The sequence below is a fragment of the Lipophrys pholis genome, assembly GCF_963383615.2.
Source record: "Lipophrys pholis genome assembly, chromosome: 2".
Taxonomy (NCBI): domain Eukaryota; kingdom Metazoa; phylum Chordata; class Actinopteri; order Blenniiformes; family Blenniidae; genus Lipophrys; species Lipophrys pholis.
The window spans coordinates 5,213,811-5,239,183 of record NC_137636.1 but is presented as its reverse complement, the minus strand read 5'-3'; the positions used below and the strand labels follow the sequence as shown (position 1 = coordinate 5,239,183).

The following is a 25,373-nucleotide window of genomic DNA, read 5'->3' as shown; positions in this document are numbered from 1 at the left end:
ATCACCCCGACTGCTCCAGGCCCCGGCGACTTGCTTAATGCCGCGCGCACCTTCGCTCTAATATCAACAATCTGTGACGCTGACAGCAATTTCTGCTGAACCGAACCACTCGGTTATTTCTGGCGTCGTGCAAAATGTCTTGCATTAAGACAGCGAGTACTTTAAATGTCAAGCTGCTGCTCGATTCATGCTCTGAAGATATATTGAAAATTACACACTTTAACCATCTTAAACATCTGTCATTTTTAGTTTGTGTCCTGAAAATCCATCGTCTTTGAATGGAACAGAATCTCATTCTCATTTTTTGGGTGGGATGAATACATAAAAATATAATCAATGATTTACAAACTTTGTGAAGGTTTTATACTGCAACAACATGAGATGAGGGCTGCATGGTGGTGTGGTGTTTAGCACTGAAAGGAAAACCCCGGTTCAGAGGTCCAGAGGCTTTTCTGTGTGGTTCACATGTTCTTCCTGTGCGTTTGTTTTACCAATCTGTTGTCTGTTTTGGATCATCGTGTTTCCTTTTCTTTTTCTTTTCGTTTCATTCTTATTTGGCTCCTATGCACTCTTTTTTTGCATTACAGAACTTTTTATTTCCTTTCAAGTTGTTGGAGCACCATCTGATTTTCCATGAATGAAAAAAAATATATATATATTTCGACACAACTTCACATGCTGTGAAATGAAAACAGGCCCTATTAGCTTGTTTTATCTATATATTCCAACAAATTTTATACAAACCGACCTACTTTTTACTGACTAACAACAAAACCACAAGACGGTCTTGATGCATTTCATATCAGAGTGAAGTATTTTTTTGGCCAAATGAATACAGGCAAGGTACTCTTGAGTGTGTTATGGATCCTTTTAACTCTGGACATTCTGTTCACTTTCTCAAGTTATTTTGAAATGCAATTATTTTATTTTGCATGCAACTTAGTTGTTATATTTCTTTGTGTGATAGTGTTTTCCCTCATGTGGGCGTTACAGATACATCTAAGAAGCAGAAACAGATTTACTGTTTCCTGCCCGGAGCCAGAACTACTCTAAACGCACATATGAACTGATTTACAGTTCAAGATTACAAATGTATTTCTCTCTCACTGTGTAGTAGTTGAATAGTTATTTCATGCAATGTGTGTCCGTGTATTCTTCTCTATTGCTCAGTGCAGGTGAAATGAAGGGTCTAATTTCTCTATCAGAAGCATTTTTCATCAGTAAAGGAGTTTGATAACTTAGATTTTGTCTCAGATTCTTTTCATTGAGTGCGTGAATGATTTTTTTTTTCAGTTTACTACATGTATGCAGATGATTCGGTAACGTGTCGGGGTATTACTGTTAAAAGTTAAGAAGGCAGAAAATGATCTCTGTTCCAGCAGATCGACTTGCATGTAAATTCAGCTTGTGATGTTTGCCTTGTTTGCTTGCCGCTTGCTACCGCCCACCTGTGGTGTTTGTGCAGAAGATGCAGCGTGCTGGGACTCATCGAGGGAAATGACGACGAGATGAGAATGAGTCTCAAACTTCCAAGACATTGCGGCGCTTTTCAAATGTTTGTCAGCTCTGGTGCTTCCACCTGCTCGTCTGTGATAAGAAATCTTATCTGCGTATGTGCAGGTGGACAGTTTGTTTATTCACGCTGTAACTCACCATGAGCTCATCTCCATCAATGTTCAACGGAGACTGGAGACAATTCTGTCTGTCAGATATTTAAAGTTTGTATGTGCCTTATCGTATGTTATAGGTATCATTCTTTTTGTTTTCATATTGACAAATGTTGTTTTTTGATTGTATTTCTATTTTAGAGATCTATTTATGTGTCATTGATGATCACTAACCAACTTATTTTAGTTTTTATAAATATTTATATATATAAAGAGTATTAGAGTGCTTCACAAAAACACAGAAAGAACAAACACCTGCATACATTCAGATTTATGGTGTGTTTTTAAGCACTTAAATGTTTGTCTTTTCTTCATTTCCTATAAAATATAAAACAGACTATGTGTTTTTGCTTTTTCTTGAATGTCATTGTTGACTCTTGCATACATATTGCCATATTTGTGAGGTACAGGATCTCTACAATCAAAACCAAGGAGATGAAATATAAAAATTTTTAATAAAATAAAAAAGTGCCTCCATCTGTGTTGTTTTAAAGGCAGTTGAATAAAGCATAGATGTTTGGTCATTTGTACAAAGGAAAAACAGGAAATGTGTCATCTACATAAAGCAAGAAATGTTAAAACTGCATGAGAAAAAGCTGAAATACTGAGGGTGCATGATGTGACGGGTTTATGGGGAGGAGGGGAGAGTGAATGCGGGGCGGATAGAGGAGTGATGTAAGAGGCACTCTGGTCCGAGCGGCTATTACTGTATGAAAGAAAGAAGCAGAGAGAGAGCGAGAGAGAGAGAGAGAGAGAGAGAGCACTTACCCTGATAACCTCTGGGCAGGCATAGTGCGGGGATCTGTAAAACAGGCAAAAAGGCGGTTATTCTGAAGAAGAAAAAGAACAATGCTGCACACGACACTGAGCGAGCAGGTGCGGACGTGTGCGCGTTTATCTCCCGGCGTAACCTCGTCTGAGGTGGCGTAACACACTTCACCCACAAAATCCAAGAAAATATTGTCAAATAAAGAAGTTTCTGTGGCCGATGGGCTCTTTTTGAGTTGGCTAAGTAAGTGTTACGTAACATCAAATGGCCTCAATCCAAATTCCTGTGACGATGGCTCATCCTGTTGAATAACGTATGACAGTGCGACAGACACACTTTAAAAAACGAGAGTAAAGACTTAAACACACATCGACCTGTCAGTGGTTCACTACATAGTTGGAGTGTATTTTATTTCCTTCAGCAGTGTGCTCTATTTACTTCATTTGCGTGTGATCCGTTTCACTCTAGTGTAATAATGTACAGGTCAGCACTGTTTCCTCACGTCTCTGTGTGGACACTGCATGTTCTCCCTGTTCAACGACGTGAATACGTCTCGGCTGCAGCCCTTACCGGGACCTCACCTTCAGTGAAGCGCGCCAAACAGATGATTGGATATATAATAGACTTTGAATCTGTGTGTGAATCTTAGATTCATTGATTAAAAAGGCATAAATGAATTTATTTAATACAGATTATAGAGCATATTCCTCCCAGCTCCTGATGTAACATCAGCGAGAACGTTATTGGGCTACGTTCACACTATCAACCCACATTAAATCTTCTGCTCACAAGTGTCCCGTGTCCGATCTGCTTTGTGACGGTGTGAACTTTGCACTTCCGTCTTTCAATGCGACTTCCATGTCACTGATGCGAGACGTGACGTCACGAATCTGTGCCGGACGAAGCGGCACCGACAAAATATGTGAGGAAAAAAAATGGAAGAAACGGACCTGGTAGACATGGACGGGATTAATCTTCGGAAAAATTGCCAGGTTCAGTGTCAACGAATATCCAGCCATTTTTATTTCTGGAAACAGTGAACTCAGCGTGACGTCACGCCTTCTTCTGCGCTGTGCGGGTCATTCCGGGGTCGAATAACTTTCACACTGCAGTCTGATTGAAGTCGCGTTGAAAATGTAGCGTGACGGATCACGGAAAGAAATCGGGTCTCAGCAAGAAATTGGAATTGAACTCGAAGACCCACAGTGTGAACGTAGCTTCAGACTGAGCTGCCAGCAATAAGACACAACAGCACATTGTTACGACAGTTACAAGTTACTCTTAATTTCAAGTTGTAATAAAACACCTTCACCAACTTTTAAAACGGTAACTAGTAACTGTGATCGAGTACCATTTTTAGTAACTTGCACAGCACTTATAAAATAGCCGCGGCAAAACGATTAACAAGCCGACTGAAACTTCAGTCAGGACTTCGTCTGAGTGTTGAGGAGAGTTTGCTCAAGAAGGTGCAGCTTCTCTGGTCTCTGAACATTAAGGCGCAGCAGAGGACGGCTCACATGTCTCCTCCTCTTCCTCCTCTTCCTCTCTGTGTGTGGATTCATCAGAACAAATGAAGCAGAGAGCTTCATTTGACGCTCCCGTCAATGCTTCATCTGAACTCCCAGAGTAAACACACGCTGCATCTTCTCCAGCGTCACACTCAATTATGCTAATATATGTAAAAACCAGCCGATGTGAACTACTCAAACACGGTCGTGTCAAAATACACTAACAGCAATCTAATTACACCGGAGCAAATCTTCATCCTTCCTCCTCGCGGCGGCTCGTTCGTTTAATGAATTCCATTAACGTCGCGAGAAGTGAAAGAATCGTTTGACTTATTGCTCGTGAGAGATATTTAAAGGACCCTTCAGAGGTTCCTCGGCGTGGAGGAGTCGGGCGATCTGACACGGACACAGCGATCAGTCCGGTTTGTTCGCGTGACGTCGGCGTGAACGGCGAGGTCGTCAACGTGTCTGCATGTGCTGCGCCAGACCAAACATCACATGTTTCTATTGTATGTAGAGCGACACACAGTGAAACGTGCCGATGCAGTTCCAGAACATTTCAGCATGTATTTCAAAACCTTTAGAAATTGGAGGAAAAAAGTTTAAATTCTGCTGATTATGTTAGCTGTTGATGTTTTCTTTTTTTATATATATATATATATATTTTTTGTTTGAAGACTTAAAAGCAAAATATGATCAAGAAATTTCAGAATTTGTTTTTTTATATTTTAGTTTTGCATGATATAATAAAAAAAAAATTCAAACGAAAAAAACCTGATCTCCATAATTTCAGCTGTATTTTAAAATACTAATAAGTAGAGTAACTCACAGTAATCTCTGTAGGTAATAAAGTTTAAAATTTGGTTTGAAAAATGTTATGAAAATATTGAATATGAAGACTTTAAAGTTAGAAATATTAAGAAATTTCAATATATAAAAAAATAAAACATGTAAATATGTTGATGAAACATTTGAGTTTAAATGTAATGTTGCCTCATTTAGCGGCAGCTCTGCTGGACAAATAAAATTGGAATTTAATCTTGCCGCTCCCTCCTGCCTGTGTGTTTCGTCCTCCTCGGCCTCGGCCACGTTACTTTGCTCCTCATTTTACAACAAGCACATCACTGTAAACAGCAAAGTAATTGAATGGTCTATATGCAAATGAATATGCACCCTGGTTGCAGTTACACCGTCTCAAAGCACGAACGTATGAAGGTTGTGGGCATTCAGCTTGAAGCTCTGAGATTCATCAAATTGCCAGTGTTGTAAAGTACTCACCCGCAGCTGGTCTCCAGCAGACTGTCCCCGACCTGCAGAGACGCCATGCCAAAGTCTGCTATCCTGATGTTGTTCTTCTCGTCTAACAACAAGTTCTCGGGCTTCAAGTCTCTGTGACTGCGTGAGGAAAACAAGAGCGAAACAACATTGGGTGTCAGTGCCGATTGGGGATCATTAGTTTGCTCCTCGGTCCTGACTTGTTGAGGTTTCCTTTGATTCTAATCTCATTTGAAAAGCATCTCCATGTTGGATTTTAACCTGAGTTTCATCCCCCAGTTGTTGCCATGTTGCTGTTTCCAGCAAATAAACATGTAATTTGCTCAGCCGTCACTACATGACTGTCTAATTTGCATGGCTCCGAGAAAACAACAGCAAACCGACAGAAAAAGATAAAAGTCATCCAGGAGGCTTTGTCATCGTGTTGATTTGCTTTTCGAAACGAGGTATGAAGCTTTCTTTGACAACTGGGATGAAAAAGACCAAATAAAATGCTGATTTCTGCAGCTGCTTTAATTCCAGCTGTCGTCGGGGCTGTCTGAAACATACATCTGTGAGTAAAATATTGCCAAGGCCGCACGTGAAACGTGAAACGTATGCAGTGTGTGTAGTTCAGAGGTTGCGTGCATTTCACACGCTGAGGAAGTCGACCAGACATTCATATTGGAGGCAGAATTCGGACAAACATTGTTTTCCAGAATGATTCATCCAACATTTCACACAACATAAAAAAAAAGGGAAAATTATTTTTCACTTCATGAGATCATTAAGTGCCTTTGATTGAAAGGAAATGTTTGTTTTTGTTGCTTGTTGAGGTTCAGATTTAGCTTCCTGAGGACGCTGACGCTATGATTATCAGTAATTTAGTACAAATGAGAATTAAAGGAAGGAAGCTGTTCCCTGAAAAGCTTCTTCACTCATTGTCGCTCCCTTTTGACTTCTTTGAAAATACACACCTATTTCCCATCTACAAAGATCCCCAAGCCCAATTTCTTTTAACTATATTACTTGCTTCTCAGAAAATAACCAAACACAACAAATGAGTGTTTGGTAGATTTATAATGGCTTTCGGCCTGATTTACTGATATCTTATATAAAAAGTACAAAATTACATGATCAGGGAAACAGATTGTGCTTTAGCTTGTCTGTCTTTTTCAGGTGATCAAGTAAGATTATTACCGTGAGTGACATCAATTAAAAAAAAAAAGAGTATTCAAATGATGGCTTTTAGTACTTTTAAACCCTTTGAATGGATGGAAAAAAATCATAAATAAAGCAAATATTTTCAGAAGCGGTAAAACGTCTGGCCCCGGTACATTAATCTATTTGCATAAACTCCGCCCAGGATGTTATGTGATCTGGTGTGTGTGTGTGTGTGTGTGTGTGTGTGTGTGTGTGTGTGTGTGTGTGTGTGTGTGTGTGTGTGTGTGTGTGTGTGTGTGTGTGTGTGTGTGTGTGTGTGTGTGTGTGTGTGTGTGTGTGTGTGTGTGTGTGTGTGTGTGTGTGTGTGTGTTTGAAGAAGAATTGTGCAACGCAAGGCGTATTTATTAATAGCGCACCATTCAGAAGCAAGGTAATACACAGTGCTCTACAAAGAAATACATTAAAGCGAAGCATTAAGAATTTTAATCATAAGCGATTAAGAGTATGAGACGCACTGTTCCGGCCACCTTTGCAAACAACGGACTCACTCTACGCATTCAACATGGAAATGATAAACTTCTACATGAGCGGAGGAAGCTCTTCACTGAATCACTTGAAAGATTAATCATTGATTAATTAACGAAGCAGAAGTTTTCAACTCAATCACAGTTCCAAATGTACGTTCAAGGAGTTAAAAACAGCATAAAAAGGAGAATAAATGAGGAAAGAGCTTTATTCAGATAACGGTAATAAAAACAGTAAAGTCTGTTGTTTATTTGTAAGACTGTCCAAATAATAATGTTTTAAGTCCTGATTTAATAGAGGAGAGTGATCATTATATACTCAGCTCTGCTGCTCCTCCCACGAATGCCTGTGTAACTGGTGAATGGACTTTACTTATATTCACATCATATCACCTTAGCATTCACAATGTGCTTCACACTGTCAGTCACATTCATCCATTCACACACACCGATGTGAGGGAGGACAAACCAACTGAGTCACAAATGTGTTAACCTTTAACCCAGAGCATCAACTTTGCTGCCAAAAAAATAATGACAACAACAAAATAGTTTCCCAATCACTGCTTTTGAATTGTTGGTGACGTGTTGAGATGCTGCTTACTGGGAATCAGCCGCTGGTAGTCTAAGCAAAACGGGGAACAACTGCTCCTCAAACTTGAACAATCTTTTGTAATAATGCCTTGAGACTGGAAGCACCACAAAAACACTGGCGGTGTGAAAGGAGAGCAACTTCAATATGAGACCTGCAATCTATTCTAAAATAGCAGAAAGGCGAGAAACCAGGAGGTGAGGAGCCTGACACTTGATATCTGATGCAGGGAGTCGGGAGCGGGACGTCTTTGATGTGCGATTGCTCTTAGATACACAGCGCTGCAGCCACGAGAGGAGGAACTGAAGGTGCTCTCGCAGATGAAAAGAAGATCAAGAGGAGCAGAAGCCTCTCAAGTTGCCCCCGGCTACAGCTGACGAAGGAGCCGGCTGAAGAGCAGAAGGAAACCGGCTGTTCAGTCATCCGAGTGGAGCAAACGCCTAAGTGCTTCAAGGAAAGATGACAATGTCGAAGGAAATTCCTACAAGGAACACAGTCGTGGGCACGTTTTGATCTGTTTGTGTGAGATATACGTACTTATCCGAGAGCAAATATCCGTCAGAGACGGAACTGAAAGCCAGATGATTTATGGTTCTTAGTCAGAACAATAATAACCAGGAGCTTTCAGGAACTTCTTACTGAGCAGCGATGTGAGTTTTGTGTCGAAGCTGAAACAATTGGCAGTATTAAGTTAGTTAATGATTATGAAATCAGTACCTGGGACAGTTCCCCTGTGCCTGTTACAGATTGATTTTCAGCTGCACGGCTAAAGGTTTCCATTTCCCCAAACTCCTGTTGACTGTTAAAGGTCCCAGTCTTTGTGACGCCAACATGAAAGACGTCCCACTGCAAGAACACGTGAACATTTCTCCACGGTGCCCAAAATGATCATAAGTAGGCTTAAAAAAAATTATAATTTATAAACACTGTCTGCTGCTGACAGGTTGGCGGTTTAGCTCAGTTGTTTTATTGCTGCTTTTTTCTTTGAAGAACTGCCAACATCCACATGTAGAAACCATGATCTCTGAAGCAAATCTTCCAATTCAAGATATAACGTACATTGAAAATGCCCTAATTAATCCTCTTGACTTCTTTCTTCTAAATGGATATTCATGTTGGCGGGTTGTTTGGTTGCGAGTGAACAAAGGAATTACAGACCAACAGGATTATTTGCCGGTATTAATGTACCACATGTAACATGAGTCACTCACTCTGCCTTCGGCAGAAATGCAGCTGCTCTTGTGAGGAGAGTCAGCGGGCTTTTGTTTGCAGACATTCAGATTGATCTGACGTCACCCTCCAACATGTTTGACTCCATTCCTGTGCCAGAAGAGCTCCATCGTCCAGCTCGTCACTCCACCGTCACCAGAAGAAAACCAACATGAATGTGATCATTTTCCAGCTGATGGTCTTCGTGTAAACAGTCTCTTCTTTTAGTGCTCCTCTTTGCACGTGATGTCAGTCATGGAGTTATTCTCAATGAATCACTAAAGGCGCATCTATTCCGCAACAGTTATGTGAAAAAAGCAGCTCTGTTTTATTTTCTGCAACAGTTATCCACTCCGACTTCTTTTAAATCGGTCACTAGTTTTCAGCTGCTCGCAGAACTCACTAATAAAGTGGCATATAGACTGTATAAGTTCCTGAGCTCATTTTGTGAACTTATTAATATTTAAAAAAATATATATATAATACTTCAACAAATTTGCACTCTTTTCTGGTGAAGATTTTCAAACCCCTCTCTAAAAAACACACTATTTTAGGAATGTGACTTTTGGAAGCGCATGACATATTCATGGCTTTTAATTATACATCATCTTATCATAATATAATTGGTTTGGGTGCTTTAAACTGTTTTACTGAATGTTGGACTGATTTACTGAACATATTAAATTGATTCAGGAACATATTAAATCGTAATTTCAGATAAAAGAAGAAATGGGAGGACCAAATAAACTTTGCTTCTGTGTTTTGTGCATGTGTGGTTTGAGTGAATAAATATAGCTGGAGGATATGGATACATCATACATGAATTGTGTACATGTACATATGGAAATACAGTTTTTGTTTTAAGTGTAAGATACTGTATATCATGAAAAGTACTATTAATACATTTTTAGTTCAAATTAAAATGCATGATTTTATTATGGTTTTGACCACATTTGAACCAGACTACTGGAAATCTTCAAGTTAACTTGAACACCTCTTCAAACTGCTTCTAAGATCCGGCTGAAAAATACCAACAAGGACTCATTCGATTAATGCTACGACTCTCTTTCTGTCTCACACACAGTTTCAGCTCGAGGTTTTCTCTTTCTGTGATTAGGCAGAGCTGCTACAGACGCAGTTTCCTCTCCTGCTGTAGTCAGCCAGCAGTTGTAAATTCAGTGTGTTTAGTGGAATAGCATACATTTTACGAGAAATACGCTTGATAAAAGCAACTTTCAGGTGCACTTTCCACTTTATCTGCACAAAATCTTGACTCTTAAGCACTTAAAAAACCCTGAAGCGCCCTCATATGTAACCGTTTCAGAGCAGACAAATTAAACACCCAACTGGAGAGAAAGAGAGAGAGCTGGAAATAAAAAAAAACCTCTTAAAGTGAAGCTGTGTGGATTTCAACTCCCTGAAACCAACCCGACGATAAGGAAGTCATATCAACTTGCACTAAAAAAAAAAGCGACAATTAATACTCTTTATTCTGTGAATAAGAAGAACGAACCATATGGAGTGACTGTGGCAGAAGTCCAGAGCTGAGATGATCTGTCTGAAAAACTTTCTGGCCTCTTTGGGTGTTAACCGGCCCTTCTTCACCAGGTAGTCGAAGAGCTCTCCACCGGACACGTGCTCCAACACCAGATACCTACACGGAGGGCAAAGGAAAGAGATCAGCAGCATCAGAAAGCTCCTCACATCCCCAAATACCAAGAAAAATGTAAATAAAATGTACATTTCTAAAGCAAAGACAACAGAAAAAATGAGATTTTTTTTAATGAGAAAAAGAATCCCCCCACCAGCTGCTCTTGAAGGATCGCCCCTTGTCCAAAAGCATGTGACAACAAGATTAAAGAACAAAACTGGATTAAAGTTAGAGTTATAGTTTACTCAATCATATTACTGTAAGGTGTAATTCCCCAACTCCTGCTGCCAACAGACAAATGGAGCTCAGTAAAAAGTAGAAAATGCTTTAGTGAAGTGTAGCAGAGGCGGAAAAAAGATGTAATGACATAAGAAAAAAAAGAGAAAATCTCAAAACTGTACAACATTTATGCAAATTCTTCTTCTTCCCACCCGAGAGATTAAACAGAATCATCAAAAGAAATCCTCTCCTTCATTTCTGCCTCAAACTGAAAGAGGTATTAATGAAATAATTGAGCCATAAACTAAAGAGTATTTGCCTGCGACGTGTCGAAGTCACCACAGTACATTGATGCAACGTGTAAATCCCAGAGAAAATCCCCGGCCCGTGTGGGTTTGTGTGCTCGTGGTTTAAAATGTTTTATCTTTCCCCGGCGTTCATTTGTCTCGAAGACATGGCTGATCCCCACAACGCGTGGAGAGCCGGCTCCTCCCCGCCGCCCGTCCTCCCCGCGGCCTGATTTATTAGCAGATTAAGGGATCTGCTGGAGCGTTTACCTGTCAGGGCTATTTAAATTAGAAACACGTTCGGGTCGTGATTTGTGAGCGGGAGAATTTCCGCGGCAAACTGTTTGCATCCATGATGACCATCCATCCCCGTCCTCGCAACATTAGGAAAACAAATTCCAGCTCCATTTGACATCGGCGCCTTTATCAATTATTGAACAGCGCATTAGGCCGTGCCACTGGAGCACAACCGCCACATGCACCAGATTAATGTATACAATAAAACAGGGATCTACAGGAAAGCTGGTGACGGCGACCCCAGAAACATTTCACGCTTCAATAAAAATCCCCGAGCTCAAACAACCGCTCACGTGCATGTTCAACCATTATGAAGTGCAGCCAAAGGCAATGTAGGCATCAGTTTGAGCATTTGTGTTCATATGTTATCAGTGTTGTTTGTCAGCCGGTAAAGAGCGGATAGAAATTGACTTGACTTGCAGTTTGGGACTCAAATCTTTACACATTGTTTCTTATACACATTGAGGTTTTCCTGAAAGAAAGATTAGAACAAGGCTAAAATAAAGTCCCAATATTAAACCAAATCCACACATTTGATCATTTCCACTGTGAGTCGCATTTAATTTCACAACATCGAAGGAACAGTTGCCAAGAAAATCCACTACGAATGTGATTATTTGACTTTCTACCTCGCATCACCTATTTATTTTGTGTAAATTATCCTGTTTTGCCCAGCGAGACCCAATTATCCTCATTATTCCAGCAATGCTTCATGTCGTTGTCCCTGTTCTGTGCGTCTATGAATAGTTTCTGTTATTGATCTGAGCTAAAACGTACGTAAAATCATGTGTGCGACTCAGTGCAGTTAATGGGAGTCCATGTGTCTTCCAGTGGGACCTATTATAGTTTTTAATGGGTATGCTTTGAAAAAGTGTAGAAGTAATTGTGTGGAACGGGTTTAATGCTCAGGTCATCTTTCCTTCTGTAATAAAATCTGAAATTTCACCTCCTACATTCGTTTCCCATTATGGCCTTTCTATTTTACCCCATTCATGTTTCACGTGATAAAACCGTTAGCAGCAATCATACTGTTTGATAAGACAAGGCACTGGTATCACAGTGTCAGTGGAGGTAATGTACTGTATATACAGTAATCATAAGTGACATGGAATTACTGTACACCATTTCTTACATGTTAAATTTGTTTTTTGACACAGAGGAGAATGGCCTGCCGGCACCGGGCAGAGGAAGAAAGCCAATTTCAGGTGGAGGAGTCCAAGTGTCTTGGGATCTTATTAGTGAGTGATGGGAGAGGGAAACTGGAGATCATCCGCAGGCCGATAGAAGCAGCAGTAATGCGGTTGCTGGAACGGGATGGTCTGATTAAGGGGGATTTAGGCTCTCTGTTTACTGGTTGCACCACATCCCGATCCCTCCCCTGTGGTCCTGAACTCTGGATACTGAACCAAAGCATTAGATTCCTGATACAACTGGCCAAAATGAGTTGTGATTGCAAGATAGGGAGAGTCACCGAGGACCTTAGACAAATAAAAGGAGCCAGGTAAGCTGGTTAATGCGCCCCATTAGCATCCTCCCTGATGCACTGGGAGTCGATCAAGCATAGTCATGGTCAAATGGGACGAGACCCCAGTCTTGGCCCTGGACCCACTGGGGAGATTATATCTCCCAGTTGGCCTGAGATCATCTTGGGGTCCCCTGGGACGATCCGGAGGAAGCTACCGGGGAAGATAGATGTCCACGCTTCATTGCTTTCCATACCACCGCCAGCCGTGACCCCATGTTGCACTCCACAGTTAAGAAGATGGATGGATTAACTCACGGAGGTGGAGTCTGCTGCACAGACTCTCCAGCCCCTCGGGGCAAATGTGTGACACCGAGTCTCGAATTGCACAAGGAAGAAGTCTTTTAATAGACCTGCAGCTCCTGAAGTAGCAGCACATCGTCATGTAAAGTAATTAGGCAACATTACATTTGTGATGATATGATTTTAAACTGGATATGACTAAAATTAAACATGATCAACCCTGATCAATGTGTAGTGTGAGGCAACGCAAAATACAAAGCGTCTGTCCATGTGCACACACTTTCAACTTAGGCATGTGTAACAAAGGCACATTTAACTTGTCATATTTGATCTATTTAAGGCAAATATTCAGGTTCCTGGTTCAATCCTCCATCTTGCTCTGACAATGAGTGCACACTCATGTAGAAGCCGAACGGGACGCATTGAGGACCGACCACACACTATCGGCCACTATACGGAACATCAGGCTGGTGGTCCTGATCAACCAAAAATAGAAGATTTTCCAACTGATTGATGTACTTGAGGTTTTAAACCAAGTTTCTCCCCGCAGCGTGCGAACACCTCGCATGGCCGCCGTCGCTACTCCACTAGTGTGTGAGTGTGTGAGATTGATTGTGAGTACGAATGGGTGGATGTGACTGCTGAAACGTTAAAATACCTCCATTTATCATTAACCTTCTCTGCACTAACAACATGATGTGGGGCGGGAGCAGCAGAAAGGGGAGGACGTGTGTGGATAGCATGCATTTTCTGCTGTTAATGTCTTTATTTGTCAGTGATGTCAGAATCCACCGTGAGGTTATCGTCAAGACGAGATATTTGACTTTGCTGAGGATTTGCAGTTTAGGCATGGACGTGGGTGTGAGTCCAATCATATTGTTAAGAAATTGATTTTTTTTTTTTTATAGTAAAGCAATAAAGTTCCCAACTGAGATGGTTTGCATAAATACTTTTGAGGTGAAATAAGTTAATTGCACCAAGCCAAGTGTCTGAAACCTTTACAATTAGAGCATCGAATAAGAGTTGTTTAACGTTTCAAGTGAAAACACATTGCTTTTGGGTTTTCATTTCAGAAATGTTTCGCTTTTACAACGTTTTGGAAACGATGTCGGTTTATGCTGAAAATAGTGTGGTTAGCATGTAGGGTCATTCATGGGTGCTGTTGGTTGTTTTTGTAATGAAACCACACACACAGACGTGCACATAGAACAATATGTTGTTAAATATTAACAATGTTAGAACACAGACATTCTAGTGGACAGAGTCGTTTTCAGAAACTTGCATTTTCAGTGACCACTGCTTTACACCCAAAATGCAACGAACGTTTTCCATCTTCACTCGTAATGGCCGTCGTGTAAATGAGGCGTAAATCTAGTAAACATATCAACACATCTTATCAAGTTCGAGATTTATCTCTATATAGCAGAAAATAATTTGTTGTAGTTAATATACAGTTGGTTTTTAACATTACTTTCTTACAACAATGATCACCTGTAGTAAAAGTTGCTGTACAGGCAACACAGGTGAAGCAGTTTATTTAGTTTTTTCTGGAAGCTTCAGGCAGCAAATTACAGAGAAGCTGTAGAGCTGCAGGTTGTTTCAAACACTGATAAAGACCATATATTTCAAGCGGCTTCACAACATCAGTATTTAGATCTTCTGTCATTTGCACTCACTGCTGATTTCCTTTAACTCTTCTTTATTTGCTCATTTACATTTAAAGCTCAGGCACTATAATGTTAAAAGCATTGCATTTCCCAAACAGCTCTTCCTAAATGACTGTATAAACCTCAGCAGATTAAAGCTGAGACTTGCCACACCTAATGTAGTATCCATTATTGTATTTCACAATGAATGAGCAGCAGCAAAACAAATAGCGTGTAAAAGTCCAAAATGCGCCGTCGTCTGCTGCATGTTGAGTCTGTTTGAGGCCGGAGGAAATTCATGAAGCTTCAGTGTTATCCTGCGAGGTGGAGTAAAATGTTCGCAGTGTGAATGCATCGCGTGGATGAATGTACTTACAGGTATTTCTTGTTTTCGTAGACGTCATGCAGCTTTAAAACGTGGGGGTGCTCTATGAGTTTCAGAATGGCTATCTCCCGCTCCACCTGCAGGGAAACAAAAAGACAAAAAAAGACAATTGGTCATAAAACTGAAGCACACAAGCTGACGTTCATCTAGTTTCTGGACTAAAAATAACCTGCAGCCTGGACGACTAATGGAAACGGACGCATGCAGCGTGCATTTGTTATATCATATTAATCAAACCAAGTGGCCCCTGGAGTGCTTTCCCACCTGTGTTGTTTGGTGCTTGATGAAACAAAACTCGCACATTTAACCTCTGGATTTGGTTCACTTGTTTGCCGTGCTGCGAGGCCATTGTCTTTAAAGCCCCACAGTTTTAGTTTAAACACAAATACGTTTGAGCCACCAGCGTGTCACGTTTGGATAATGAAAACGAGGAGACGGGAGAAATAAAGAAATTCTGCCACCTGCTGCGACAGCAAATGAAAACTGTGTCTGTTCTTACATCAACCTGCTGGGATGAGAAGAAAATTTGAGCAGACCACCGAAACATCAAATAAAACCACAGAGCAGAGATTAAATAAGCTCCTATAAGCACGTAAAGTTGACACACGAGTAAATAATGGAACACACACACACACACTGAGGAGCACAGTAGATAATTTCTATGCATGTGAAATGCAGATTTTGCATTTTTCCTTTTAAACCTTCCAAAACATAGCACAAAAAGCAAGAAGATTTGTGTTTGTGGGATTATTTCTCTGTGGTATACGTGCCTGTGCATTTGTGGGATGAGTCACAGAGCTCATGTGGATATAATAAGTTTGCCAGATCTGTTATGCCAACAACAATTGAAGTTTATTCTGCAAGCAACTCATGTTCACCGGTGACTATAAGATCGGATGACTGATTCATTTAAAAAAAAAAAAAGGAGCCTATATACCTTGTTGAACAACCACGTACAGACACAATAGCCCAGAAGCTCCTCCTCCTTCTGCTAGTCAGGACATATTCAACTCTACTGCTCATCCCACAGATGCATGTACTTTACAAATGAGGCAAGATGTGGAACTACATTTATTATAAACACATATCATCTTGCTTTAGTTTGACATTACAGCCACTATTCCATAACAATTGTTAGTTTCATGTGAAGTCTGATTCAGTGAGCATGAAGTAAGTGAATCACAGATCATCTGCCTGACATTTAATGATGATGACTGAGATATCGCCACGACGAGGGGCGACATACGTGTCATAAATTAGCCGTACAGAAGACATAAACAGCCGGTGTAACGGCGGAGATTTAAATAAAACAAGTCTGCTGGTGAAGGGAGCTGCACTTTGTTGTCGTGTCAGGAGAGCTGGAGCAAGTCTCAACCACAAACAGATGTCTTTGCGTATTTCTATGTCGATTCAGGGTGAATTATGGGCATCAACAATTAGGAGCCCAGTTCTGCAGAGGAGTGATGGTTGAATGAGAGAATTAGGCCTGAGTGTAACTTCATAAACCTGACAGGGAGAATGAGCTATTCATATTTATGACTGGGTATAAACACGATTATCGTCTAGACTCTACATGCAGGTTTATGCATGAAGCAGACAGACGGTCCAATTCAACTCGTTCAAGTGCATCAAATCTTCTGCTGCAAAAATGATTCCATTTTACATGACAACCTTTGGTGATTGGGATGAGTGTTGAGGGATTTTAAAATCTGCAAGTTTTGTGAAAGAAGTTTCACCATTTTATTCATTACAATAACAGAATGTTGAATCTGGGCTTCCATTCTGTGTGGCTTGTTTCTGAGATACACTGAGAATAGAGCCAACACACTGGCACTCTTTGGATCTTTCCAGGTGCCGAAAGTATAAAATAACAGGCTCATATGATGACAGATCCAGTGGCATCTCAGCATCAAATCGTCTCTCCAGCAGATTTGGTTCAGCAGCAGTGTCGTGAGGTGCTCCTGAAGTTTTACAGATGCTGCCCGGAGCTGCTCGGAGCTGCCTCAGCGCGAACCCGCCTGCTGTGCAGAGGATTTACTGCCAGTTGGCACCTCAGCAGGCCGGAGGCTAAACTGAGTTTAGACCTCAGTGCTGCAGGAAGGAGGCGCAGCGGCAGTTTGTCCACAGATACCATCAGTCTTCCTCCGACACATCTCACAGCTCGTTTTGTTGTCTGTGTGTGTTTGTAAATCCAAAGCATTTAAAGCAATTTGAAATGGTATAATCAGAAGAATCTACACAAGCTTTAACTCCCCATCATGTAATATACTTTTTATATTCATCGTTTCTAATATCACTGCATTTATCACCTCTAATACACTACTTGACCTGCGAAGAGCAAAGCCAATCAGCATCAGAGTGAGAAGTTTGGAAGTAAAGTCGGAGGATTAAGAAGTGAGAAGATGTCTTCTCTCCCAAACCAGACGTGGGTGAGACGCACACAGCTGGAAATCCTGTTTGAAGTTGACTTTGCAGTTTCTCTTTGTTAACTGAGAGCAGCGGCTCAAAACACAGACACGGTAATGAAAACGTCCAATTTTGGAACATGAATGTATAATGTACAGGAATATTGAGAGTGACATATGGAGTGAAATACAGCAGTTAGTTTGTGTGAAAAAGCCAGTCCACTTGTATGTGTGTAGTTGTCGAGTCGATGTGATAAACACTGTTGGACTCGGTTGGAATTCACAGCACTGATGCGTCCTATTGGTTCAGCATTCCCTCCACCGCTGTGCTTTTTAACACAGACGGCGTGAGTCATCTGTCAATCTTCGCCCATTTTGCCCTCATGAAGCTTCACCTGACACACGGTGTGAGTCATCCTCCGCCGGGCAGCGGACGTGGCCGGTCTGAGAGGACGCACGCGGGGCGGGAGACACCTGAAAGTAAAATTTCCCTTCCATCAAAGCCACCGCTCTTCAAAGCTCGGCCACTGTGAGACCGGGAGGCTGCCAGCAAATAAATAATAGAAAAAAAAGAAAAGAAAGAAAAAATCTGCTTTAATCTCAAGATCAGCCGCTCGCTGAACCGGACTGTCACTCTGACTCCTTCCTGAAAGTTTTCTCCCAAAGAAAAGAAAAAGCGACTGCGATATCAACAGCTTAGAAAGGATTTTTCAGGGCTTATTGTAAACCCTGAGAGTGAAAAAAAATAAAACAAACAAATAAAAAAAAACAATGCATTTACTCCTTTTTAGGGATTAGTGAATCTTTGTGGCCTTCGTGATGGATTTCCTTCTATACAATCTCATAAATAACATTACTTCTTTTTCTATTTTTTATGTTAACTTCAATATTAACATTTTTCTTTTCCTTTGTCATTGCTCGTCTGAATATGAAGTACTAGAGCCAGGAAACAGAAGTGTAGGAGGAGGTGGGTATTTACATCAAAATGAGCAGTTTTGTTTTTTTTACAAGTTAAACTGAAAGAAATTAAAGCAAAAAGTTAACACAGTGTGTTTATCAGTTCTAATAAATTCCTCAAGTTCATATAAAATATTACCACGGTTCAGTTTTAACAGTCGGGTCTTAAAAGATTACATCCCTCCATGAGCCAGTTGGAAGGAATTCAGTTCTTTACTGCCGTATTGGACTTTGACAGTTTTGTGAGATATCACACAAACAATAAGAGCAGACAAACAGGACTAAATAAAATAAATAAAACATTCAAGGGAGAAATCAATTCCTGAATTGGCCCAGTAATCATCGGCACACACAAATCCCCGGGTTCAGACACAAACGGAGGGAAAGTCCACTGCCATTCATTAGATACAGCGACTGCTGCGGTGACTCTCCTTCATTTCAGTGCAAATCACGCCCATAATTACCCGCAATTTTCTCTCGGTCACTTCTAGATGAAAACCAGCACCTCTCATGTAATGATACGAGATCTGAGCTGCAACAGTAATAAGACGGCCGCTGCTGCAGGAACGAGAGGCACACAGATTGGCTGCAGTGAATCAATAAATGCTGAAAATGAGTCAGCCAGACATGCTTTATCCAACATGTTTGCACTTGTTCTCCACTTCAGCTCAGACCGGTCTAACAGCAGGGGGTGGACCACCAATAGATTATGTGTTAGATTTTCTGGAGCTGCAGCAAGACTCGACTTTCTTTTACCTTCAAGTGACTCTCTGAAACATCATCTCCAGCTGTCAAGTTATCGACTACAAATCATTCGTCAACCTGTGGATTCTTTCGACTGATAATTTGACAATAAATAGTGAGAAGACTTTATTAGAGGCAAACATCCCTGATATAACTGGACAATAGCTCATGTTGAATAAACATTACAACCCATACACAATTGCTTTGGTGAAATTTATTAACGTTAATTTTATGTTTTTTTTTGTTACAACCACTTAAATCTAATATCAAAGAGCAAATGATATGATTTTGAACAGATTAGCATGCTGTCAGTAGAAATGGTTTAGAAACAGACAAGTCAAGACAGTGATGAGGGTTCTGAGCTTCCCCCCGAATGTTCAGATGATCTGACATGTGTGGCTGCGAAGTAGTAATTTCAAATGGGAAACTTTAATTCCACATATATACAGTTTTATTTTACTATTGTCAATAGTTCCACAGATCCATACATGGTGCAGTAGTGAGAGACTTGGTACGCTTCTATTTGCTTCCAATGTCAGCTGAACAGGCTGCGGCCTCTTTCTGACCTTAACTGTGGAGAACGTGGATGAACGAACATATTGGTGATGTTGGGGTCAGCGTGTGATCAGAATATGCAAATTACCCTAGTGGTAGGCTACCGGAAGGTTCTACCCTGTCAGAGGTAATTTACATATAAACGAATCGCCAAACAGAAGTAAATTGTTATTTACGGGTTGACAATTACTGATCACTAGCGGTAGGCCACCAAAGTAATGGATTACTGGAGTAATAGATTACTAAGGTAATGTACCAAGTGTAAGTTATGCAAAGCTATAAAGGTTGATTGGAGTAAATAGTCAGTTATCGGCCAACAGCTTTGAGCTAAAAAGGGTCGCCTGACGGGAGGAACCTCCACGGGGTCCAATCGCGAAGGCGGTCCACCAGTGGCACGACCGGTCAACAGGCGTGACGGGTCACTCCTTTGTTGACAACTGCGGGTCAGTGGCGTGACCTACCGAAGCGCCTGTGGACCCACAGGAGGCGACTCGCTGGAGTAACCGGGGAAAAGCTCAAGCTGCGAAGGCGTCACAAATGGCTATTGACCTATCAATGAACAACGGTACTTGATTACGAGTGATGATTAAATTACGGAGAGCAACCTATGATTCAAGTTATCAATGAAACAAACCTGCGATTTGTAAGTCAATAACTGAGGGGAGGCTGAATTACTTCGGTGGAGTGGACCACCGAAGGTGATCTGCAAGTAATTTAGAATGGATTGTTAATCAAACAAGTTTGGTTATTTATCTAATAACAATCGGGAGTAATCAAGGAGGAGTTGGAATTAATTAAGTAAAGTCGGGGTTTACTAATTAAATACAATGAGTTATTTGAATGAGCTAAACCATTGAAATTGAATTAAATGCAGTTAGGATTATTAATTGGATAAACTTGCGCTTTATGAATTAATAATACTGGATAATTGGATGCTGAGATGCACGAAAACCACTTAAAAATGATTAAAAGCACTCTTGAGTATTAATTGAATAAATTGACTAATTTATTAATTAATAAAGCATACAAATTATCTATCTGCAACAAAAATAAATGAACAATAGCTTAGAGACAATTCAAGTTGTGATTAGGTTAACTGGGTAACAGATCAATCAATAATAGTGCGGGTAATTAACCACAGAAAATGCGATGAAACACTTAAAATTATTTAAAAGCAATGCGGGTTATTCCCGTGGAAAACCTGCATTCATTCGCCAACGCCTCCTAGGTGTGTTAAATTACCCAAAGCGTTAAAATCATTGAAATTGATTTAAACCATTCAAACTATTAATCAATTGAATATTACCGTTACTTAATCAAAGTCGGGGCACCAGCTGAAGTTAGGGTCTTAAACGAAACATCAGTCTTAAAAAAGAAAGTTCAATTAAAATGTTTAAATTATTATTTCTGATTGAAATGATAATCGCAATTTAACTGAAGCAGGAAAGGAAGGCTGTAAATCCGAGCACTGACTGTTACAACCAGCAGTTGTCGCTGAAAAGCACACAAAAACCACCAAGAATCGTTCAATTCAACTATTAAGTGTTTATTAACAAACGTCTATTCCTAAATCATCAATCTATGAATCACATCTAATCAATAAACATCAAGCAAGATCTCATAAAACAACACAATACAAAACAAAGCCAGCTAATAAAGTGTGTGTGTGTGTGTGTGAGTGTGTGTGTGTGTGTGTGTGTGTGTTCGAGTGTGGGGGAGCGATGTGTGTGAGTGGGTGTGTGTGTGTTCGAGTGTGGGGAGCGATGTGTGTGTGTGTGTGTGCGGGTTTGTGGAGCGAAAGGGGCGTGACTTGGTGAGAGGGTAATGACCACGAACGTCCACCAGAGGGAGGTAGACGTCGGCGGTCCGGTGTAATCACCCGATCTGGCCACTAGGTGCGCGTCGGCGCGCGGGGCAGTTGTGATGACTTAATGCAACCACCAGATGGCGGTACGAGCGGTTGCAATTACCCACGCGACTACCAGAGGGCGCCAAACGGCTCGGCGACCCGGCGAGGAAATCGATGTGATTACCCACCCGGTCACCAGAGGCGCTCGGCGTGCTCTGCCTGGGATAGCGTGACGTCACTGAGCTCCGCACGGGCCGTAGCCGTCGGGAGCGCGCCGGATTCCTTGTGGCCGAGAAATCCGAGCCGCAGTGAACTACACACGGTCCCAGGGACGCACTGAAAGGAGGCGCTTGGAGGCAGCGGCGGCCGTACCGTGCGCTGGTTAGTGAACAGGGAAACAGAGGAGAAGAGGAGAGAGAGAGAGGAGAGAGGAGGGGGTGTCTGACTGTGTACACTGACGCGACCGCCTCAGCTTACACGTACAGAGTCCAAAAACGGCTGTTCAGGCAGATATGGACTCTGGGAGCAGAAGCGTGAGCTGAGGATGAGGAGGCTCGCGCGTGCGTGCGATGATTCGCGTGGATGGCCGTCCACGCGTAGACACAAAAGTACTCAGAAACAGGGATCGGCGTCCCAAAGTTACAAGTACCAACAATAAACACACAGCAATAATAATATCACGTTATTCTAATTCCTGCCCAGACTCTAAGCCTTACTTGGTTGGACGAGGGGGAAACGTGCTTCCGTGGCCAGGTGAAATCCGTCGATTTGTGGCCGCGGGCGGTTCTCTGGCGTCCCAGAAAATAGAGACCTGACGTGGACTACGGAGGGGAAACCCGTAGTGTGATCCGAGGGGCGATCAGCAGCTTCTTGCGATGAGGGGGGGAGTGAAGAAGCGATGCTCAGGTCGGTCTGCAGACGAGCGTGCGGTTGCAGCGCGCGCTCGGGGTCCGGATGATGCAAACAAAAAAAGGAAGAAAAAAGAAGGGGAAACCAAAAATAAAGGGAATTCCCGCTTTTCTTGAGCTCGTCCAGCGAGGTGAAGAAAATTCAGGCCCGGTCCAGGTGCGTTAACACGAGGCGCTTTGTCTCCTTACGAAAAGGTGCGTCTGGGTTGACGCGATTTCGTTTTGGAAGAGGCTGGATCTCTTCCCGGGCCTGAATTTATACCGTTATGATGTCTTCCGGGCTCCCCGCGGCGTTGGCCGTGGTTCAGCCAATCCACGCGGGGTTGGCTTGCGCGTCACCGGGCCGGTGACCCGGTGATGACGGGATTTTGGGTCCCCCTGCCGTCGAGCTGCAGTGCCGCAGCTAGAGGAGGGGGGACCCGGGGGCCCCCCAGGGGGGGGTCATGTGATCAATGGCGAATTTTCCAGGGTTGAGCACATGGTTTCTTTGTTCTCAAAGAAACGTGGCTCACCCCCCTCCTCGCCCCCCCCCCCCTTCCTCATGAGGGTGAGTGAACAAAGGATTTTGGCTCCAACATCCCCCCTTTGTTCCGAAGAGTGGGATGCAGGTCACAGTCTTTGGAGCAAACCTGGGCCGAACAATCCATAGAATCTGTGAACGTCCCCATGTCCTGTGAAACATACTGTCCTTCTCTGTCCACCAGTTCACATGTGAGGTTATTTCCTGAGCAGGCTGGGCTAGTCTGGGCAGGCTAAGGCTAGTCTGGGCAGACTTACTATTTCTATTCTAACTATCTAAGCACACATACATTTCATTTCTTAAGGGTCGTCACCAGTGAACATGAAAGAGGTAGGAAAGGGACAGGAGAGTGAGAAATAGGAAGGGAACGGGTGGTTAGGAAAAGGGTTAGTAGGCCGTGCCTTCACCTCTTGGTTGGGTGAGGGCTGGCCTATTGTGTGTTTGTGGATGGGCCCACAAAACGTGGCGAGACCAGGGTCAGGGAATCCAGTCGGGCCTGTAGTTTCTGGATGTACTTGTACATCGCGTACGCCACTACGGCCGTGATGATCCAGCCACTGAGCAACATTCCGAGCGCTGCCATGCTGATGGGATGGTCTTGGTATGGGTGTCCACCTGCCCGCCTAGGGAAAGTGGCTGAGAGCCCTGTGGGCTTTAAATTGAATTTAATCAATTTGGTTCCCTCAGCCAGAAGCTGGCTTTGGAGGGTGGCATCAATTGTGAAATTGTGCCCGACGAATGCATCCATCATCTCAATCTCCACCTCGTGTCGGTCGGCATCGAGATGATGGAGGATTATGTCGTCAATGTGTACTGTAGCCCCTGGTGGGACATTGAGGAATATTGTTTGATTGGGCAGGGTGAGCTTGGTGGCTATATCATGGCGGTCGTAGGACATGGTCGCTTCAGAATGAGGTGTGTTGACGAGCCATCGACTACCTGCTCTCTCTACTCTGGTCTCGGTTCCTTCATCTTTGATGGACAAACTACCTTGACATTTCTGCTCCGGGGCGTCTGCCCTCAGCCCACATAGATAGTTGGTGACATCTCTAATGAAAGGGTTGCTGGGACAGATCCAGTGAATGTCTTTGGTGTTTGTGCACATGCTGAGATTGGAGACCAGGTAGAGTGAGGGGTTGTCGTCGTGGTAGGCGAGTGTGGGTGGCGTTCGGAGGTGTACGTGTGTGTTACCCTCCCAGAATCCCACATTCAATACGGTTTTTAAACGGTACACATTCTGCTTTTCAATGATTGGTAGGTTTAGGATAAATCCTAACTCTAGGTTCTGTGGGTTCACAGAGATCGGAATAGCACTGCCGAGACTATATGCCAGATGTACCTGTGAAGGTTGTACAACAGTGGTGGTAGTGGTCTTGAGAATCTGTTCAACCAGTGTTAGTGGAACTAAGTACGTGGGGATCTTCCCGGTACTGAGGCTACTCACGGAGGAACTGACTTCTCTAAGGAGATCTTGCATAAGATCCCTGACTATTCGCACATACGTTATGTCCTCACTGACGATACTTGACAAGGTTGTTAAGGCATGCAAGGTGTTATTGATTAAAGCAGAATGCAAGTTTACAGTGAGTATGGTTCCCTGAACCGTTTTGGTCAAGCCTTGTAACTGTTCACTCTGTATTAGGAGTCTCTGTTGGATTTCCGGCATTTCTTCTTCGAGTTCCCCGACATGTCTCTGAAGGGCCTTCAGGCTGACCGAGTTGGCTGCGGAGAGGCCAATCGAGAACAGCGAGCCGATGCCTGCTGCTGCGGAGAGCAGTGCGAGACGGATTGGGAACCCGGCTGTCCGTGCTGGAATTGTGGCTTCCAACTCACTAGCAGCGTGACACGCCTGCGGGATCGTCTGACCGGATGCCATTTGCTCCGGCTCGGTCGTCAGATGCTGCGTGTCCGCGCTCGCCAGTGACCACAAAACCTGGTTCACGGCGTCCAGCTGGACTCCAAGCCTGACAAGGAGATCCGCTCCTATGTGACAAGGAGGGCGGAGCTGCGGGACGACACTCATATAGTGCATGGCTTTCTTCTGCCCTATCTGCACGGAGAGGGCACATACACCAGTTGCTTTGATTAGTGTCTGCGGCGACCCTGCAGCAAGCAGGCGATGGCTGTGCTGCACTTGGACAAGGAGTGCGTTGTGTTGGCACAGATCCTTTAGACGATCGGCATCAATGGCAGATTTCTCTGACCACAGAGCCAAGAGTGTCTCTGGGACCAAGGTCCCATTCAGGTGTACCCCCCCCACGATGTGGGGATTGTATAGTGGAGATCCATCGTTCGCCAGTGCGCATAGGAATGATGGATGCTCTCTCAGAGACTGATAGCTCCTAGACTGCCGCGACTGCTGGCCGTCAGGGAGCATGACAAGAGGGGTGTTTGAGCCAGATTCTTTGGAAGGCGTACACATGGGATTAGAACTTCTGGACTCGATGGCAGCGTTCATGCTGTCAGAAGAGGGAGGGTCCATGTCTGGACCGATTCGAGTC

At 42.8% G+C, this 25,373-nt stretch overlaps 1 protein-coding gene across 2 annotated transcripts in view; it reads right to left on the bottom strand.

Annotated features, from left to right (window-relative positions):
- The window catches only part of LOC308106823 (serine/threonine-protein kinase BRSK2-like), a gene marked incomplete at its 3' end in the record, with an annotated part of 153,766 nt that overhangs the window by 34,815 nt on the left and 93,578 nt on the right, over positions 1–25,373 (bottom strand). For both annotated transcript variants that reach the window (XM_080458796.1, XM_080458795.1), the window contains exons 3-6: positions 14,926–15,011; positions 10,198–10,338; positions 5,223–5,339; positions 2,436–2,469 (exon numbers count right to left, since the gene is read on the bottom strand). In XM_080458796.1, coding sequence (XP_080314922.1) covers positions 2,436–2,469; positions 5,223–5,339; positions 10,198–10,338; positions 14,926–15,011 — 378 coding nt within the window. The remainder of the gene's footprint in view (positions 1–2,435; positions 2,470–5,222; positions 5,340–10,197; positions 10,339–14,925; positions 15,012–25,373) is intronic.